The 18,442-nt window shown below is 38.4% G+C and overlaps 1 protein-coding gene across 1 annotated transcript; it reads right to left on the minus strand.

The window, feature by feature from the left end:
- Window positions 1-1,954: 1,954 nt before the first annotated feature.
- Window positions 1,955-3,709, minus strand: LOC122316252. The gene is made up of 2 exons (XM_043132783.1): window positions 2,752-3,709; window positions 1,955-2,568 (listed from the first exon to the last, which is right to left on the minus strand). Exons 1-2 carry the CDS (start codon window positions 3,707-3,709, stop codon window positions 1,955-1,957), a joined length of 1,572 nt encoding a protein of 523 aa, XP_042988717.1.
- Window positions 3,710-18,442: the final 14,733 nt, after the last annotated feature.

Raw genomic sequence — 18,442 nt, forward strand, 5'->3', positions numbered from 1 at the left:
TTACTATCTGCAAAAATAGATTTAGTTATAGTGTTAGTATTTTGTAAGTCTGCAGTCATAGTGAAATAAATAATAAGTAAGAAAAATAAAAACATACTGACGATGATGAGAAATCGATCTCCAATGTCAGAACACATATTGACATTTTCTGCTTCCGAACTAGGTGCTATTGGTACAGATGTGCATGGCTCGGTCTCTTTGCTTATCTCCGTATGTTGGATAGTTGCCCTCCCATTTGGCTCGATGTAGAAGGTTGGGTCCCTTGCTGTGAAGATAATGATGGTGGGGAAGGTCAATTTATAGAAGGTTGGGTCCCTTGCTGTGAAGATAATGATGGTTGGTAAGGAAAATCTATAGAAGGTCGTGACTCCACCATCCTATCAATAGAAAGGGGTGGCCCATCGACAGAGGGTAATGAATGGGCTGCCCTATCAGATTGTGGCTCACTATGGACAGCTTGTAGTCTTGTAGATTGTCTTCACAACTGTGGTATGGACATCTTTGCCTTTTTTTTTGGACCCATTGTACCTATACAAAAATAAATTTACATATATGCAAATCAATAGAAATAATAATATTTGGAGCATGATATGAGATAGATTTATGTGATAAGAGATATCATGTTAAGTTGTCTAAAATTATATTTCTTACTCAACACTATTGGGGAGTTCCGATCGTCATTCCATCTATATCATTTCACGTCCACACAACATCGTCAATACCAGGTTCAATAGCTTCATGGTTGGAAGTGTTAATACAATATTCGTTGACTAAATATTCATCCTCATCGTCGTCAATCACTTCCTCTTCACCAGTGTCATACACGTCTCTTGGTTTTATCTTAACAACCACAACCCAATTTGAGCATCTTGCATCTGCCACATAAAATACTTGAGATACTTTGGAAGATAAAACAAACAGATCATCAGTTATCTGACTACTAGTGTGTACTAAATGAGAAAAATTTACAAGAGTAAAGCCAAACTCGTCCACCTTGAAACCTCTACCTCGAGCAACGTCTGCCCAATCACATTTGAAAAACACATATCGGGACCCATCATAATACATAACCTCAATTATGCATGTTAATTGACCATACCAAGCAGGGCCATCTTGATCAGTACACACACTAACACCACAATTCTGAGTTTTCTTCCCATTTTCATGATTCCTAGTGCAAAATTTTGTGCCATTAATGACAATTCGCTTAAATTCTTTGGCAACTTGCATGGGATCTTTAGAATGCATTACGACTTTATAGCCCAATTCACTTCTTCCATTGTCATCCATTTTCATTACCTGAAAGGTTGGATTATTAGCATTGATTAAAATGACGAAAATTAGCCACAGAGGCATAATAAAAGTGGTCTTGGGTGTAATCCATACATAGTCTTGAAACCAATTACAGAATTGGTCTTCATGCCTCTTCTGTAGTTCATCATTCGATAAATGATTCCTATCAACTGTATTCCTCATTATTTCGAAGTGCATCCTATATATGTTCATGACATTACAAATGTTTGTTATAATTACACAAATATAAATGAAATGTAATTTGATTCGTACTTATTAAGCATGGCAACTTACATGTAGAATGGAGTGAAATCGTCAGAGTTGAAGAGAATATAAAGATGTACTCGGGTCCACAACTTGAAATCGAGGCTAACGTCAACAACTTTCCCTTTAGAATCATTTGGGTTTCTAGATGGTCTATTGAAAATCGTTCAAGCGGATTCTAAATAACGAGAACAAAACATCAATAATTTCTCCAACAAAAATCCTTCAGCAATGGAACCTTCTGGTGCAGCTTTGTTATGCACATGAAGCTTAAGTCGGTGTAGGTACCTACCACATAAATCATTCGATTACTTATATATATATATATGTTCTCATTCCACTTATGTTTATGTGCTTTTAATTGAATAACTATAGCATACCTTTCAACGGGATACATTCATCGATAATGAACAGGTCCTCCAAGCTTACATTCTGCAACTAAATGTATGGTCAAGTGCACCATAACCCTGAAAAATGATGGTGGAAATATCATTTCTAATTGGCACAATATGTAAGGTATTCTAAATTCCAATTGGTCCAAATCTTCGAGCCGCAACGTTTTGTAACAAATTCCCTTGAAGAATCCAGATAGCTTGATTAATGGTTCTATCACCTTCTTAGGTAATGACCCATGTAATGCAATTGGCAGGAGTTGTTGCATCAATATATGGTAATCATAACTCTTCATGCCCACTATAATACGGTGTTGAAGCTTGACACAACGTGAAATATTTGAAGAATAACCGTCTGATACTTTTACATTTTGTATAACCTTCAATAAGTCTTCTTTCTCTTTGTTACTCATTGTGAAAATAGATGGAGGCAAATATGTCTTCTCTGCAGCTGTTATAACTAGATGACGTTGTGGTCTCAAACCCAACTCTTGTAAGTCAAGTCGTACCTTTATGCCATCTTTTGATTTTGTATCAATATTTAATAGTGTGCCAACAATATTATCCACCACATTTTTTTCGATGTGCATCACATCAAGATTATGATGCAATAAATTATCTTTCCAGTAAGACAAACTAAAGAAAATACTACATTGCTTTCATGAGTGTTTCTTAACATTAGTCGACCCCACAACTCTTTTTCTTTTACGATCTGTTCTATCATTGCAATTTAAATCATCTAATTGTTCCAAAATTTCATCAGGTGTTGGCATAGTAGGTGAAAGATCAATTTCTCGTGTACCATCAAATGTTTTTGCCATCATTCTCCACCTATGATCACTTGGCAAGAATCGTCTATGCCCCATATAAGAAAACTTTTTTCCATGTTTCAGCAATCTAGATTGTGTGTTACCCATACAACAAGGACATATTAAACGACCTTTCGTACTCCACCCAGACAAATCACCATACGCAGGAAAATCATTTATCGTCCACATTAAAGCTGCACGCATTGTAAAGATCTCTTTGGAGCAAACATCATAGGTTGGTGCTCCAACCTCCCATAATTCTTTTAATTCTGATATTAGAGGCTCTAAGTATACATCTATATTCATTGAAGGTGGTGATGGTCCCGGTATAATCAACGATAGCATGAAACTTGATCGTTTCATGCACATCCAAGGAGGTAAATTATAAGGTACCAACATAACCGGACAGGTACTATAGGAAATGCTCATGTTACCAAAAGGATTAAAGCCATCTGCAGATAAACCAAGCCTAACATTGCGGGGGTCAGAGGCAAAATCATCATGTTGTGAATCAAACGTCTTCCAAGCCATGCCATCTGTTGGATGCCTTAGTACCCCATCATTATTGCGGCCTATAGCATGCCATTTCATTTGTGAAGAAGTTTTCGATGATATAAAAAGCCTTTGTAACCTTGTCTTTAACGGAAACCATCGTAATATTTTCGCTGGACTTCTTTTCCCTTTTCTAGACCTATCATCCATAGACTCTTTTTGCTTCCATTTTGACACTCCACATACCACGCATGTTTCCAGATTCTCATTGTCCTTCCAAAATAACATACAACCATTGGGACATACTAAGATTTTCTTGTATCCAAGACCTAACTCATTCATGTACTTCTTCACCTCGTACGTATTTTTAGGCAACGATGCTCCTGGTGGGAGCAACTCATTCACAAATTCAAGCAGTTTTGTGAATATGTCATTACTCAATCCACCCAAACATTTCATATTCCATAGACGTACGATAACACTAAACTTAGTATGTTTTGTGCATTCTTCATATAATGGCTCATCAACATCTTTCAATATATTGTAAAATTTATTAACTCTTTCTCTAGAACCTTGTCAATTTTCATTTTGCACTCCAGTTTCTCCAGCATCCACACCTATTTCAGGCTCACCCTCAACTGTTTTAGGATCAAACATAGGGAAACCATCATGTAACATGGTTGTCATCCCACTAGAGCCTTCATGTATTGGCTCATTATGATTTTGGGCATCAGTAGTATGGTAAGATGCCTCCCCTACTCTCTCCCCATGAGCATGCCAAATGGTGTAACCTTGAGAAATTCCATAGCTAATCAAATGATCATATACCATGTTGGGCATGAACATCTTACGTAATCCACATTTTCTACGTGGGAAACAAATCGACGAATCTGTAGCACAATTCTCGCATGCAAACTTCAAAAACTCATTGACACCATTGACATACTCTTTTGTATGTCGAGGTTTTTTCATCCAACTTTTGTCCATAGCTTAACTAAATTATAAATATGAAAACAAAATTGAATAAGAATCCAAGATAATCAATAACTTAAAACATAGTACGGAAAATATTTAATTGAAAGAGTAAAGCAAAATAAAGCATAAATTTTGAACGTATAAAATAAATATGGAACTTTTTATGCTTGTCTCGGGCATATGCTTCTTAGACCCAGTTAAGTTTAACAAATTGACTGATATATTGAGAAGGTACTTAATACCATATAATACAATAAACACAATCAAAGCATCAAAACAGAGGCATGGTTAAAACGCAAACGGGTAGGAGCCAGAACTCAACAAATCAGGATCAAACTAGAAATAGTCCAGCCCTTGTTTAGGATAAAACTAGATTAAATCATCCTTGTTTCTACAGTACACAATAAAAAATGTCCATATGTTAACCAAATTAAATGGTACACTAAATTAAATGGCTTTGATCAGATTGAATAAGGAGTTAAAGACAGAATATTCTCCAGGATCATCGATCCAGCTAGCTGCATGCATGCTACATGCCATTTGTTGAACAACTAAACTGCAAGGTATTAATCCTCAAGAACTTGAAAATTAGAAATATATATATATATATATACATATATCTATTGTGATCAACACCAAGCTAGCATATATGGGTGATGCAGGCAACGTGGAGAGGGGATGGGGTTATGGTATGGACGTGATGTATACCATTCGTATTCTAGATCAGTTTACTTCAATTTTGCTCAACACATATAAATATATATATATATATATATATATATCATGAGTTGCAAAAGAATGCCAAGCATTAGCATTAGCAGTAACTCTCAATAATGCCAAGCATTAGCATTAGCAGCCCTATATCATGTCAAGTTTGCTCAACATATATATATATATATAGTTATCAGCTCGATCAGTTCCCACGATGATAGAACTTAACTGGAGATCAGATAACTGATTATGCAGAAACAATAAGAGTCTAATTTAGTACATTTTTCGGTCCATGTTGCAACAGAGAGGTGGTCCAACAGGTATTATAAAAACTACTGAGAATGCATGAAGCATCAATTGGCTTTTATAAAATCTAAGAAATAAATCATCCTTTTTTTGTCTTCCAATGCAGGGTCGGCAACCAACTGAGGAAATATCAATTTTAATGCAGTATGATCACTGTGATATGAAAACATGATCCTTAATGTTGGCATGCTACAGATAATCAATAATGATAATGTTGACATATATTTTTACTTTGACTTGACTAAGACATCATGTAGACCGCAAAGAAAAATAGGAGAAACTACCTTGACTGCGTCAATGATAAACGATGGAATGGAAATATGGTTGCACTTCCTTGATTGCTTTCTGGACTTAGGCCCGTCCCCTGGCTATTCACTTGCTCTATTTTGAGGGTACAATAGAATACTTGAGAGCAACCACCTACTCTGTTTTAAGGGTGCAAAACAGAGGATGTTTGATCTTCTCGGTTGAGGAACGTGGTGGTGATGGCTGAGACTTAAGGGATGGTGGGTAGAACGTTTGCCGTGTGGGAACGTTTCTATGTGGAGGAGGAGATGTGATCAGGGGATGTGAAGGGGCGTTAATCTGTGGAGGCGTTGATGCGTGGGAACGTGATGGATGACGATTGTGTGGGCCAATAAATTTTTGGCAACCCTAGGTATTTTAATGGGGAATATAAAACGGTTGCCGAAAATTATATATGGGGTTACTACAATAAAGCCTAAAACTGATGAAGTTTTATTGAGTGAGTTTTAGATGAAGTTCTAGATGAAGCATATATACGGAAGAATTATATTGAGTGAAATTTAGATGAAGTTTTCATTGAATTCTCTTTTTCTTTAAATTGGGGAAAAAAAAATTAGATCACAACAATAAAGCCTAAAAATGATAAAAATTCAAAGATATTTAAAACTTGACTAAAGTTTAAAATTTGATAATTGATAAACGTTGGAAAAGTACTAATTTACTCACATATAATTGATAAATTTTCAACATTTTTAAACGCTATCAACCTACAATGCCACTTTGCTAGGCCTAGAGGCACTTCAAATTCAAAACTTAGTTTACATTTTAATAAATTTGTACTTAGGGAAAATTTAAAAATCTTCTTTATTTTCTTTAAGTAGAGCTTAGTGGGCCTAATTTTAAAGGTTTATTTCCTCATAAAAGGCTGGCATAATTTAGATTTGGACAAATAAACACTGTGTTATTTTAAGGTTTAGTGGTCAAGTTGTATATATATATCTGTGTTATTTCAAGGTTTGTTTCTGCATTAATCAACCTACATTTTATTATCTAAAACTATGAGTTAAGAGTTTGTTTAAGGTATAGTGGTCAAGTTCTTGGGCCTAATTTATTGTCGATGATCTTAAACAATTTCTTAATCATTCGATCTACAAGCGACGTTAGCCTTGTACTCTGGCCAGCGTGTGACATCCCGTTTTTACGTGTATTTTCACTGAAGGAGTTTTTTTTTTAATTTAATTAATATATTGGTTCTTTTATTTTAATTTATTGTATTTTAATTGGATTTATTTTAGTTTGTTTTTTGGTTTAAAATTATGTTATTTTTATTAGTTATTTATTATATTTTAGCTTGATGTGGTGTTTAAATTACTTTAATTGTTTTATAGCTTTTAAAGTTGTTTTCGTTGGATCAATTTCTTGACTCAAGATGTGAGAACTGGATCTCACTTTCTTTCTTTCCTTTTTCTTTTTCCTCTTTTTCTTTTCTCCTTTTTTCTTTTTTTTCTTCTTCTTTCTTTTTTCTTCTTTTTCCTCCCCTGCTTTTCCCCCCAGCCCGTGTGACAGCCCCCCCCCCTCTCCAGCCGTTCGGTCCAAGCTCCCAGCCGGCGCCACCTCCAGCCGCCGTTGTGATGATCCGCTTTTGCGTGTATTTTCACTGAATGAGTGTTTTTAATTTAATTAATATATTAGTTCTCTTATTTTAAATTATTGTATTTTAATTGATTTTATTTTATTTGACACGGTGTTTAATTTATTTTAGTCATTTTACGGTTTTTAAAATCGTTTTTAGCGGATCAGTTTTTGGTTTCCGGGAGTGAGGATTGGACCTCATTTCTTTTCCCTCATCTTTTCTTTCCTTCTCTTTTTTCTTTTCCCTTTTCCTTTTTTATTTCTTTTTCTTTCTTTTCTTCTTCTTCTTTTTCCTTCTTCTCCTCCCGTGCGCCCGTTTCTCTCTCTTTCTTCCCTTCCCATCGCCCACCCTTCGGCCACCCGATTCACCACCGTCTGGCCGCCGTGTAGTACACCACCCCCACCATTCTCTTCCCCTCCCACCAGAGATCATCCCCACCAATTTTCAGAGCCATCCGACCAGCCGTTAGCCGCCACGCACGGCTGGAAGTCACGGCACTAGCCCTATTTTCCTCTCTGTCGCCGGTTTCTTTCTCAACCCAGAACTGCTGCTCGCCAGTGGCGTGGCCTACAGCACCCACCCAGTTTTCTTCCCCTCTCACCGGTGAACATCCCCACCAAGTTTCACCTCCATCCGAGCCACCGTTAGCCACCACGAGCTCCTCCAAGCCACACGGATTCTTGCCGATTCCGGCGTCGTCGTTCCACCTCCGGCCACCACCTCTTCACAGCTTCTTCCCCTACCTCTTGCCATCCAAACACACCCATTTCTAGCCTCGATCCGTTGCCGGAGCAGCTCCCATGAGCTCAACTCTGATTTGGGCTTTTTCCGCTTCCACCGCCGTTTCCACCCCCACCCACGGCCAAAACTCGTTTCCTTTAGCTTCATAAATATCTCAAGACTATTTCCTATCAATTTAGTGCCTTGGTTCATCCCCATTCGAAAGTGGGTAATTTGTTACTCACGGCCACGGTATAAAATATACTGTTACGTTGCTTTTCCTCTGCCGTTTGCAATGCCGCGAGCTTTCAAAAAATACCGTATAGCGCTGTAAGTATTTTTCAAACTCTACTTTTAGATTTAAATATATTTTGCTCTTACAATAAATTATTGACTATTGGTTGGTTGATTCAGGACTGAGTCCGAGGAGTTCGGGGGTCGGATGGATTGAGGACGGAGTTGTTTGGTTGATGTTGATATTTGTTTGAGATATTTGTACCTTGATGTTTGTATTGTATAGTGCACGCATGTTCATGTTTAAAAAGGGAAAACCGGGTTTTCATGTGGTTGCATGCATGTACATGTGTTTGTGAAATGAAAACCGGGTTTGTAAGCGAGAAAGGATTTATGGTATATGTGAACGGTTGGACTGTCTGGTTTGAGTCAGAGGCATGCGTAGGGATGGTGGTAAGCAGGGACGGTGGTAGAATCCCGCCTGTGATTCCCGCCTATGGTGGTGAGTAGGGATGATGGTAAGCAGGGACGGTGGTAGAATCCTGCCTGTGATTCCCGCCTACGGTGGTGCGTAGGGATGGTGGTAAGCAGGGACGGTGGTAGAATCCCGCCTGCGATTCCCGCCTACAGTGCTCTGATAGTCTGGTTTTTGGGCCATTATCGGGGATAATGGCGAGGTTATGTTTAAAGGATAAGTTTTTGGCCAAATGAGACTTTTGGCGTGAGTTGGTGAGGAATATGTTTTGGGGCCAAATGGGATTTTGGCGTGCGTGGAAAAATGTGATTTTATGGGATGTGAGCATTTGCATTCTTTCATGTATATTGTGGAGTTTGTAATGTTTTTATCTAGTGGTGTTAGGATTTTACTTACTTGCGGCACCATTTTTGGTACCGTAGATTTTGGTGCAAAGTTCGAGGAGGAAGAGGAGGCTGAGCCCGAGGATGCGGCTCCGCCGGAGTACTGAGTCGAAGTTTGTGCTTTATAGTTGGTTTAAAACTATATTTGTAGTTTGTAATATTTTATTATGTATGATTTGAACAGCTTTGTATTTAACTAAGAGAAATTCTGGTACTTAGTTATATGACTTTCCTTATCTGCTGCGTGTTTCTTCGTGCACATTTGTTACTTATACACACACTTGGCACTCGTCGTTAGGGTGGTGACCCGTGATGTCACCATCCGGACATCTCGATTTCCCCGTGTCCGTGCGTGGGGACTTGGGAGCGTCACAGGTGGTATCAAAGCGGTTTGGCTCTGGGTAAAACCACATGTCCCGTAGGTAGTACCAGAATGTTTTTAAAGTTGTGTTTTAAAATTTATTTTAAGTAAAGTTGCTATTTGACATGTTTTATTTGTTTTATTTGTTTGAGCTTGTTTGCTAGGTTTATTTATTTAGTTATGTTATTGCATGCTGGGTTCTTTTTGTTTTCTTGTTATGTGGTTTGGTTTCTGGTTTTGGTTTTATGTTATTGGTTTTTATTTGTTTTTCTTAAAGGGGGTCAAAGGTTGTGTTGTGGCAGGAAAATGGTGAGACCAAGAAAATCTACTCAAGGGCCTCGGGACGATACACTGAGAGATGATTCCATAGCCCAAGCGATATGACAGATGACTGAGTTCATGCAACAGAATTTTAGGCCCCAACAAGAAGGGGCTTGGCCACAACAAGAAGGGGCTTGGCCACAACAAGGAGGGCTTTGGCCACAACAAGGAGGTCCTTGGCCACAATAGGGAGGGCCTTGGCTATACCCAGGAGGTCCTAGTGGCATGGTGCAAGCTGGATACACCTATGAGCGCTTTCTGGCGCATAGATCTCCACCCTTCACGGGAGAAGAGGATCCACTACGGGCTGGAAAGTGGGTCAGAGATTTAGAGAGGACCTTTGAGGTATGTGGTTGCACTGAGGCGCAACAAGTACTCTATGCCAGCTATCTGTTGCAGGGCACTGCTTCTGAGTGGTGGGATACCAAGAGAGTAATGCTGGAATCAGAATTGGGATCTTTTGCAGCTGTGACCTGGCAGCGATTTAAGAAAGAGTTTAATGATCGCTTCTTTCCCGCTTCCATGAGGCGGCAAAAGGCAAGATAGTTCTCAAGCTTGGTTCAAGGGAGCATGACCGTAGAACAGTATGCCCGAAGATTTATAAAACTTGGGCGATTTGCTTCCCCACCTCATCGCCTCGGAGGAAATGCAAGCTGAGCGTTTCCAGGAGGGTCTGCGTCCTGATATACGCAGAATGGTGGTCAGTCACCGGATATCCACTTTTCAGGATTTAGTGGACGTGGCCACCCTTGTAGAGCGAGAGAATAATCTGAGTATGGGCTCCCCTCCAGGACATAAGAGGCGGAGTTTTACTGGTGAAGGAAGTAATTCGGGTTCGCCTCAGAAGTTTGTTCAGCAGACCGGGACTCGACCACAAGTAGCATCGGGAGTGCGTATGGGGGGACAAGTGCCAGTTTGTGGAAGATGTAATAGAGCTCACGGAGGCGAGTGTCGTCTGGGTAGTAACCAATGTTTTGAATGCAGTCAGACGGGGCATCTTGCTCGTGAGTGCCCTAGTCGAGTTCAAGAAAGCCGTGGAGCTCGTCGCAGTGGTAGAACTAATCAGAGGCATTTAGCTCGGGCTCGAATGTACGCAGTGACTCTTGGTACCGTTGGAGGCGAGGTTACGGAGACTCAGAATATTGGAGTCATGGCAGGTATGGGTTTAATCTAATCTTTCATGATGAATGCCTGGTGTGGTTTGTTTTTTTTCTATTATCGAGGTTTCGAGGGAATGGCATGATCGGGGTGATCTTTTAGGGAAGTAGAATAATTGAGTTCTTTGGTTTCGTGGAGTTTATGAAATGGTCTATAACGTAGTAGGTTGTAAGGTCAACAAATTTTGATGTTAGATTTTATGAAGTTTTAGCAAAGTTTTAAAGTTTGGAGCCTTATAGATCTTAGGAAAATAAGTTTATGGTAATTAAGGTGTTAGGTTCGACAAGCTTTGGGGGGGGGGGGGGGAATAATTAAATTTCGAGTTTTAGATTTCGTGATTCGGATGAGTATTTTGGTGGTAATTGGGGTTTAGATTTTACAAACTTTTAAGGTGAATGTTTTGGATTAAAACCACCAATCTTGAGAATTTCAGAAAATGATTTATTATCTATTAATGTTTTAGAATTTGAAAGATTTGGGAGTCGATTTTTCTATTATGGGATGTAAGTTCATTGATCTTAGAAGTTCCGGAAGATGAATCTTATTTGATTTAAGGTTTTAGAATTGCAGAGTTGAATGACTGATTTATAATAAGAATTGAGTTCTTAGTTTTACAGACTTAGTGCTATAGCTTGATCTACTCTAGTGAGTGATTAGTTTGTAACCTTTAAAATAGGGTTGATTAGAGTTGAGTTATTGATATGAAAATTTTTCTAGAATAGATTTCTTTGAGGATTGGAGGTAATGATCTAGTTCGTGTATTTCTTTGAGGATTGAAGATATCGAGCTAGTTTAAAAAATAATTATTGTCAACTCGAGGTTGTAGTAGCAGATTTTAGGAAATGATTTTTTTATCGATTTGAAAGATATAGGTCCATCAGGGTGTTGGAAATAGTAGATTTTGTGTTGGAATTGAATACGATTGAATTTGAGGCTATACGATTTGTAAACTTTTGGGAATGGATTCTTAGCAGGTTTAAGGTCATTCTCGGTACCAAACTTTAAGCAATGGCTAGTTGCTGATTTAAGGATATAAGTTGAGTAGATTCAGGAATGATTCTTGTTGAGTTGAGGATATAAGTCCAAATGATGGAAATGTGATAATGGATCACTTGTATGTTTGAATGATTTTTGGTGTTGGCTAAGAGTGCATGGGATCGATGAGTAGTAATGGTACGTATGTATGGATTTCGGAGAGTGCTGGTCCTAGTCTCATCTATTTTTTTTTTTTTTTTTTGGCTTGGTAGGAGTTGAAGAGGAATCTGTGTGGTAATATTAAATTCAAGAGATTTTGGCTTTGAGTTGTTTGGTAAGTTGAACGGAATGTGCAGTCGAAGCAGGTTACCCATTGGGATGATGGTTTGAAATGACTGTTGTGTTTATCTTGAGAATTAATTGCGACTTGAAGTCATAGGAATTTAAATTGGTGAGGCTATACTTTTCTTTGGAGATCAAGTATCCAGTTGGGAGAATTGGGGATATGGTTATTTAACTTGAAAAGAGATCGTTAGGTCACCATGTGTGGTGTATGAAGTAATAAATCTTGGAAGTTGAAACTTATGCATCAAAGGTGGGTAGCATAATCATATGTATGAAGTAATAAAGCAGTAGGATCCATGAGTAGTGTTTAATAGTTTTTGATGGATTGAAGATTTAAACAGTATGGCCTGTCTTGAGATTTATTTGTGAAGTGCTATTGAAGGAATTAGTTGTGCTAAAACTAGAGTTTTTGAGAGTACAAGTAGGTGGGTGAGTTACCAAGAGCGTTTCGATTATGTCTAGGTGATGTCAATGGTAGTTTATAGTGAGTTAGTTATTGCAAGATTAGATGTTATTCATAATATAGGTAATGAGTTTGAAGTATGGGATATCGGATAGAAGTTATAGGCGCTCTCGTTGGTTGGTCGGGAAGGACTTGGGCCTTTTGGAGATGTTCCTTATCTTTACAAGAGACAGGTGTATTTTGGGATGATGTTATGTGTTTTCAAATTGGGGCCTGGATGTTGATTAGTATTGGTTTCTGTCATCAATCAATGGATGTATTTTTGCGGAATGTTGATTTTCGTTTGGGGCAGCGATGGCCAACTGAGGAATGAGTGGAGAATTGTGGTTTTGGAGGTATATTATTTTCTATAGAAATGTGGTAAAGGTTTTCTTGTGATTAGGTGTGGATTGAGCTTATACTTCATGATATTAATTTTTGAGGATATAGCCTTTATGTATTTTGGTGAGTTATCAGAGTGCGCGCGAAAGCATGATTTTTGGAGATTCTTAGAAGTTCAAATTTTGTATCAATTTTGAAGAATTAGTAGTGATTCAAAGTTTTAATGGGAGATTAATCATTTGGTCGTGCAATTTGGTTTATTGATTGTTAACTTTGGAAGTGGCTATTAGGTTATCAAAGTTGGAATGGGATGAAAGTTTGAAAGGTAAAGCAGAGACGTCGTTGATATTAGTGATTTATGGTGTGAAGATAATAACCATTGGATTTGTTGGGAGTTGTCGATGATATGTATTTCTCTATTATGTTCAGAGTTGTATCCTGTATCTTTTTGGCGCTGGTGTTTGATCTTGCAAATTTTGAGGACGAAATTTGTTTTTAAGGGGGGGAGGATGTGATGACCCGCTTTTGCGTGTATTTTCACTGAAAGAGTGTTTTTAATTTAATTAATATATTGGTTCTCTTCTTTTAAATTATTATATTTTAATTGGTTTTATTTTATTTGACGCGGTGTTTAATTTATTTTAGTCGTTTTACGGTTTTTAAAATCGTTTTCGGCGGATCAGTTTTTGGTTTCCGGGAGTGAGGATTGGATCTCATTTCTTTTCCCTCATCTTTTCTTTCCTTTTCTCTTTTTTCTTTTCCCTTTTCCTTTTTTCTTTCTTTTTCTTTCTTTTCTTCTTCTTCTTTTTCCTTCTTCTCCTCCCGTGCTCCCGTTTCTCTCTCTTTCTTCCCTTCCCGTCGCCCACCCTTCAGCCACCCGATTCGCCGCCGTCCGCCCTCCGTGTAGTACACCACCCCCACCATTCTCTTCCCCTCCCACCAGAGATCATCCCCACCAATTTTCAGAGCCATCCGACCAGCCGTTAGCCGCCACGCAAGGCTGGAAGTCACGCACCAACCCTGTTTTTCCTCTCTGTCGCCGGTTTCTTTCTCACCCAGTTTTCTTCCCCTCTCACCGGTGAACATCCCCACCAAGTTTCACCTCCATCCGAGCCACCGTTAGCCACCACGAGCTCCTCCAAGCCACACGGATTCTTGCCGATTTCAGCGCCGTCGTTCCACCTCCGGCCACCACCGCTTCACAGCTTCTTCCCCTACCTCTTGCCGTCCAAACCCACCCATTTCCGGAGCAGCTCCCACGAGCTCCCACGATCTGTTGCCGGAGCAGCTCCCACGAGCTCAACTCCGATTTGGGCTTTTTCTGCTTCCACCACCGTTTCCACCACCACCCACGGCCAAAACGCATTTCCTTTAGCTTCATAAATATCTCAAGACCATTCCCTATCAATTTCGTGCCTTGGTTTGTCCTCGTTCGAAAGTGGGTAATTTATTACCCACGACCACAGTGTAAAATACACTGTAACGTTGCTTTTCCTCCGCCGTTTGCAACGCCGCGAGCTTGGTTGGTTGATTCCGGACTGAGTTCGAGGAGTTCGGGGGTCGGATGGATTGAGGACGGAGTTGTTTGGTTGATGTTGATATTTGTTTGAGATATTTGTGCCTTGATGTTTGCATTTTATAGTGCACGCATGTTTATGTTTAAAAAGGGAAAACCGGGTTTTCGTGTAGTTGCATGCATGTACATGTGTTTGTAAAATGAAAACCGGGTTTGTAAGCGAGAAAGGATTTATGGTATATGTGAATGGTTGGACTGTCTGGTTTGAGTCAGAGGCATGCGTAGGGATGGTGGTAAGCAGGGACGGTGGTAGAATCCCGCCTGTGATTCCCGCCTACGGTGCACGTGTAGGGATGGTGGTAAGCAGGGACGGTGGTAGAATCCCGCATGCGATTACCGCCTACAGTGCTCTGATTGTCTAGTTTTTGGGCCATTATCGGGGATAATGGCGATGTTATGTTTAAAGGATAAGTTTTGGGCCAAATGAGACTTTTGGCGTGAGTTGGTGAGGAATACGTTTTGGGGCAAAATAGGATTTTGGCGTGTGTGGAAAAATGTGATTTTATGGGATGTGAGCATTTGCATTCTTTAATGCATATTGTGGAGTTTGTTATGTTTTTATCTAGTGGTGTTTGGATTTTACTTACCTGCGACACCATTTTTGGTACTGTAGATTTTGGTGTAGAGTTCGAGGAGGAGGAGGAGGCTGAACCCGAGGATGCGGCTCTGCCGGAGTACTGAGTCGGAGTTTGTGCTTTATAGTTGGTTTAAAACTATATTTGTGGTTTGTAATATTTTATTATGTATGATTTGAACAGCTTTGTATTTAATTAAGAGAAATTCTGGTACTTAGTTATATGACTTTCGTTATCCGTTGCGTGTCTCTTCGTGCACATTTATTGCTTATACACACACTTGGCACTCGTCGTTAGGGTGGTGACCCGTGATGTCACCATCCGGACGTCTCGATTTTTCCGTGTCCGTGCGTGCGGACTTGGGGGCGTCACAGCCGTGACCCACCTCCACCTCCGGCATGTCCCTCCCTCACCGGCGAGCTCTACTGCACCAGTGGTGTGCAACGCCGGCCACCCAATCTCTCTCCTTTCTCCTCCAAACAAATGGGTCTTCAAGCCTTTTTCTCCTCTTTGAGCCACCATACACGGCGAAATCAGCCACCAAGCACCACCAATGGATTCAAGAACCTCTGAATCTTTCTTGGAAAACTTTTTGAAAGATTTCCTCGGAGGAGTTCTATTTTTCTTCAAGAACCTCTGAATTCTTCTTGTTATCATCGCAACTTCTTCATCTTTATCGTCATTTTCCTCATCTTCATCACTTTCACTTTCATGAGGAACAGCTTTAAGTGCTAAGCTCTTCTTTGGCTTTCCTTCTTCTTCTCCTCTTTTCAATGTGTACTCATGGGTGATAAGTGACCCGATGAGTTCATTGACTTCGAGCTTCTTGAGGTCTCTAGCTTCAAGAATCGCTGTAACTTTTGATTCCCAACGTTTTGGTAAAGAGTTGAGAATTTTTCTGACTATCTCCACCTTGGAATAAACTTTGCCAAGAGCTGTCAAGCTGTTTATGATGTTAGTAAAACGAGTGTGCATACTAGAAATAGATTCATCATCATTCATCTTAAACATTTCATATTCATGAGTAAGAATATAAATTTTTGATTCCTTGACTTGCGAAGTTCCTTCATAAGTTACTTCCAAGTTATCCCAAATTTCCTTTGCCGTAGCGCAATTCATTATTCTATTAAACTCATTTCTATTAAGAGCATTATATAATAAATTCATAGCAGTTAAATTTAAAGTATAAAGTCTATTGTCTTCACGATCAAACTCTTCTTCTTCCTTTTTGACCTTTACTCCACCAACCACTTTTGTTGGAATATAAGGTCCATTTACAATACATTTCCATATTTCTCTACCTTGAGCTTGAAGAAATATTCTCATTCTAACTTTCCAGAATGAGTAATTATCTCCACAAAAGAGTGGAGGCCGACTACTAGATTGACCTTCACCAAATGAAGCTGCAATGTTAGCCATAAGATCTTAACTCAAAAGATAGTTAATCTTATAATAGAGCTCTTAGCTCTGATACCAATTGTTGCCCAGATGACTAACACAAGAGGGGGGGTGAATTGAGTTGTATAAAAAAAATAACAATTATAAATCAAATATATAATATAAAATATAAACAAAATATAAAATAACAATAAATATAAAGAGTAAGGGTAAGAGAGAAGCAAACTCAGTATGTTAACGAGGTTCGGCCCCACTGCCTAAGTCCTCGCCTCAAGCTACCCCTTGAGGATTCCCAAATTCACTATTCAACCTCCTTCAGGTGGAGATAGAAACCTATTACACCTTTGAACAATACCGCTACAAAGGATCCGTGTAGAACACCCTCTACACTTGCAATTACCTTACACGTGGTGATTCAACTATTCCCCGTGTAAAATACTTTCTACACACACAAGGGTTATACACACCCTTTTTTTTATACAAGAGCTGATAGTGGGTAGGTTATCAGAAAACACTCCTCAATGAGTGAAATAAGAACAATACAGCGCAAACTATATCTCTCAAAATGAACAAGGATTAAGGCTCAATGTTTAGAGAAGAGAGAATGAAAGCTTTGAATGAATGTTGTATGCTCTTGGAGTTGTAAATGTGAAGCTCTCAATTGATCTATTTATAGGCATATGAGACTTCATATTCAAATTTAAAAAGATATACATGTCAAAGACAACATCATTCACTTTTTTCAAAGAATTCAAATAAAAGGTTCTTCTTTTTCAATTGTCAAAGACAACATCATTCACTTTTTTAAAAAAAAAATCAAACCTAATCTTTTACTTTTGGCATATGACAAAATGAGCACACTTTCATTTTCAAAAAATTCAAACCTAATCTTTTACTTTTTGTATAAGTCTAAAAAAGCATCAATCACTTTTGAAAATATTCAAATAAAACATGCACATGTGAAAGATGACAATCAATCATCTTTAATATTTTCAAAGTTCAACCCTTTAATCAAGGCATGCACATGCAAAAGATGACAATCAATCATCTTTCAAAATTTTCAAATTTAATTTTCAAAAATATTCATGCACATGTGGAAAATGTATTTTAATGCTTTATGATAAAATATTAATTTTGAGCATTAATCCTAATTTCGAATTTTGAAGAGATTTACAACATTACTCTATAATTTTAATGTGAACTTGTTCCCTTCTTGCTCATGCTTGTTTTCTTGATGTGCTTGACTCCATTGTGTAGACAACTTGAGTTTGAGACTTCTTTATTCTTTGAATTCATTTGTTATCATCAAAATCCATGTGTAGATTTATAATCACATGAAACTTGAAACCTTGAGTTCAACAATATGAATAATGACCCATTATATCATATTTATTATTAATTGATATATTATATTTTTTTGATTGTGGGATATCATATTTATTGGTGCGTTCTAAATGTTGTTATTTAATGCAATGAGCCGGTAACGTATTCCTAACGGTGTTTATATTAATGTCGTTAATTTTAAAAATGTGCCGGTAACGAATTAGTGGTGGCGTTTACAATAAGCCACATTCCAAGAAAAACAAACTATGGCGTTTAGATAAATGCCGTTAATAAATTCAATGTGCTGTAAACATACTATTAATGACATTTAAAAAAATGCCACTAATTTATATGATGCGCTGACAACGTAATGTGGCGGTGTTTATGTTGACGTCCCTATTTTAAAAATTGGCTTTGTTTAGATAAACGCCATTAATAAATTCGCCAAAATACTTTTAGACAGCGTACTAGTGGCAGCATTTAGCTAAACGCCGTTAAATTAGGTTATTGGCGGTGTTTATATAGCGTCATTAAATTATTTAAGGTGCCGCCGCCAATGTACTATTAGTGGCATTTAAAAAAATGCCACAAATTTATATGATGCGTCAGTAAATTACTAATAGCGGCATTTATCGTAATGCCGCTATTTTAAAAAGTGGCGGCAGTCAGATAAATGTCGTTAAAAAATTCAAT

This window comes from Carya illinoinensis, chromosome 7, assembly GCF_018687715.1.
Source record: "Carya illinoinensis cultivar Pawnee chromosome 7, C.illinoinensisPawnee_v1, whole genome shotgun sequence".
Taxonomy (NCBI): Eukaryota; Viridiplantae; Streptophyta; class Magnoliopsida; order Fagales; family Juglandaceae; genus Carya; species Carya illinoinensis.

Coding starts and splice junctions, on each gene's coding strand:
- LOC122316252 (XM_043132783.1), bottom strand. CDS start 3,709: ATGAAATGTTTGGGTGGATTGAGTAATGACATATTCACAAAACTGCTT. Junction 2,569..2,751: donor GATGGCAAAAACATTTGATG/GTACACGAGAAA, acceptor CTTACTGGAAAG/ATAATTTATTGCATCATAAT.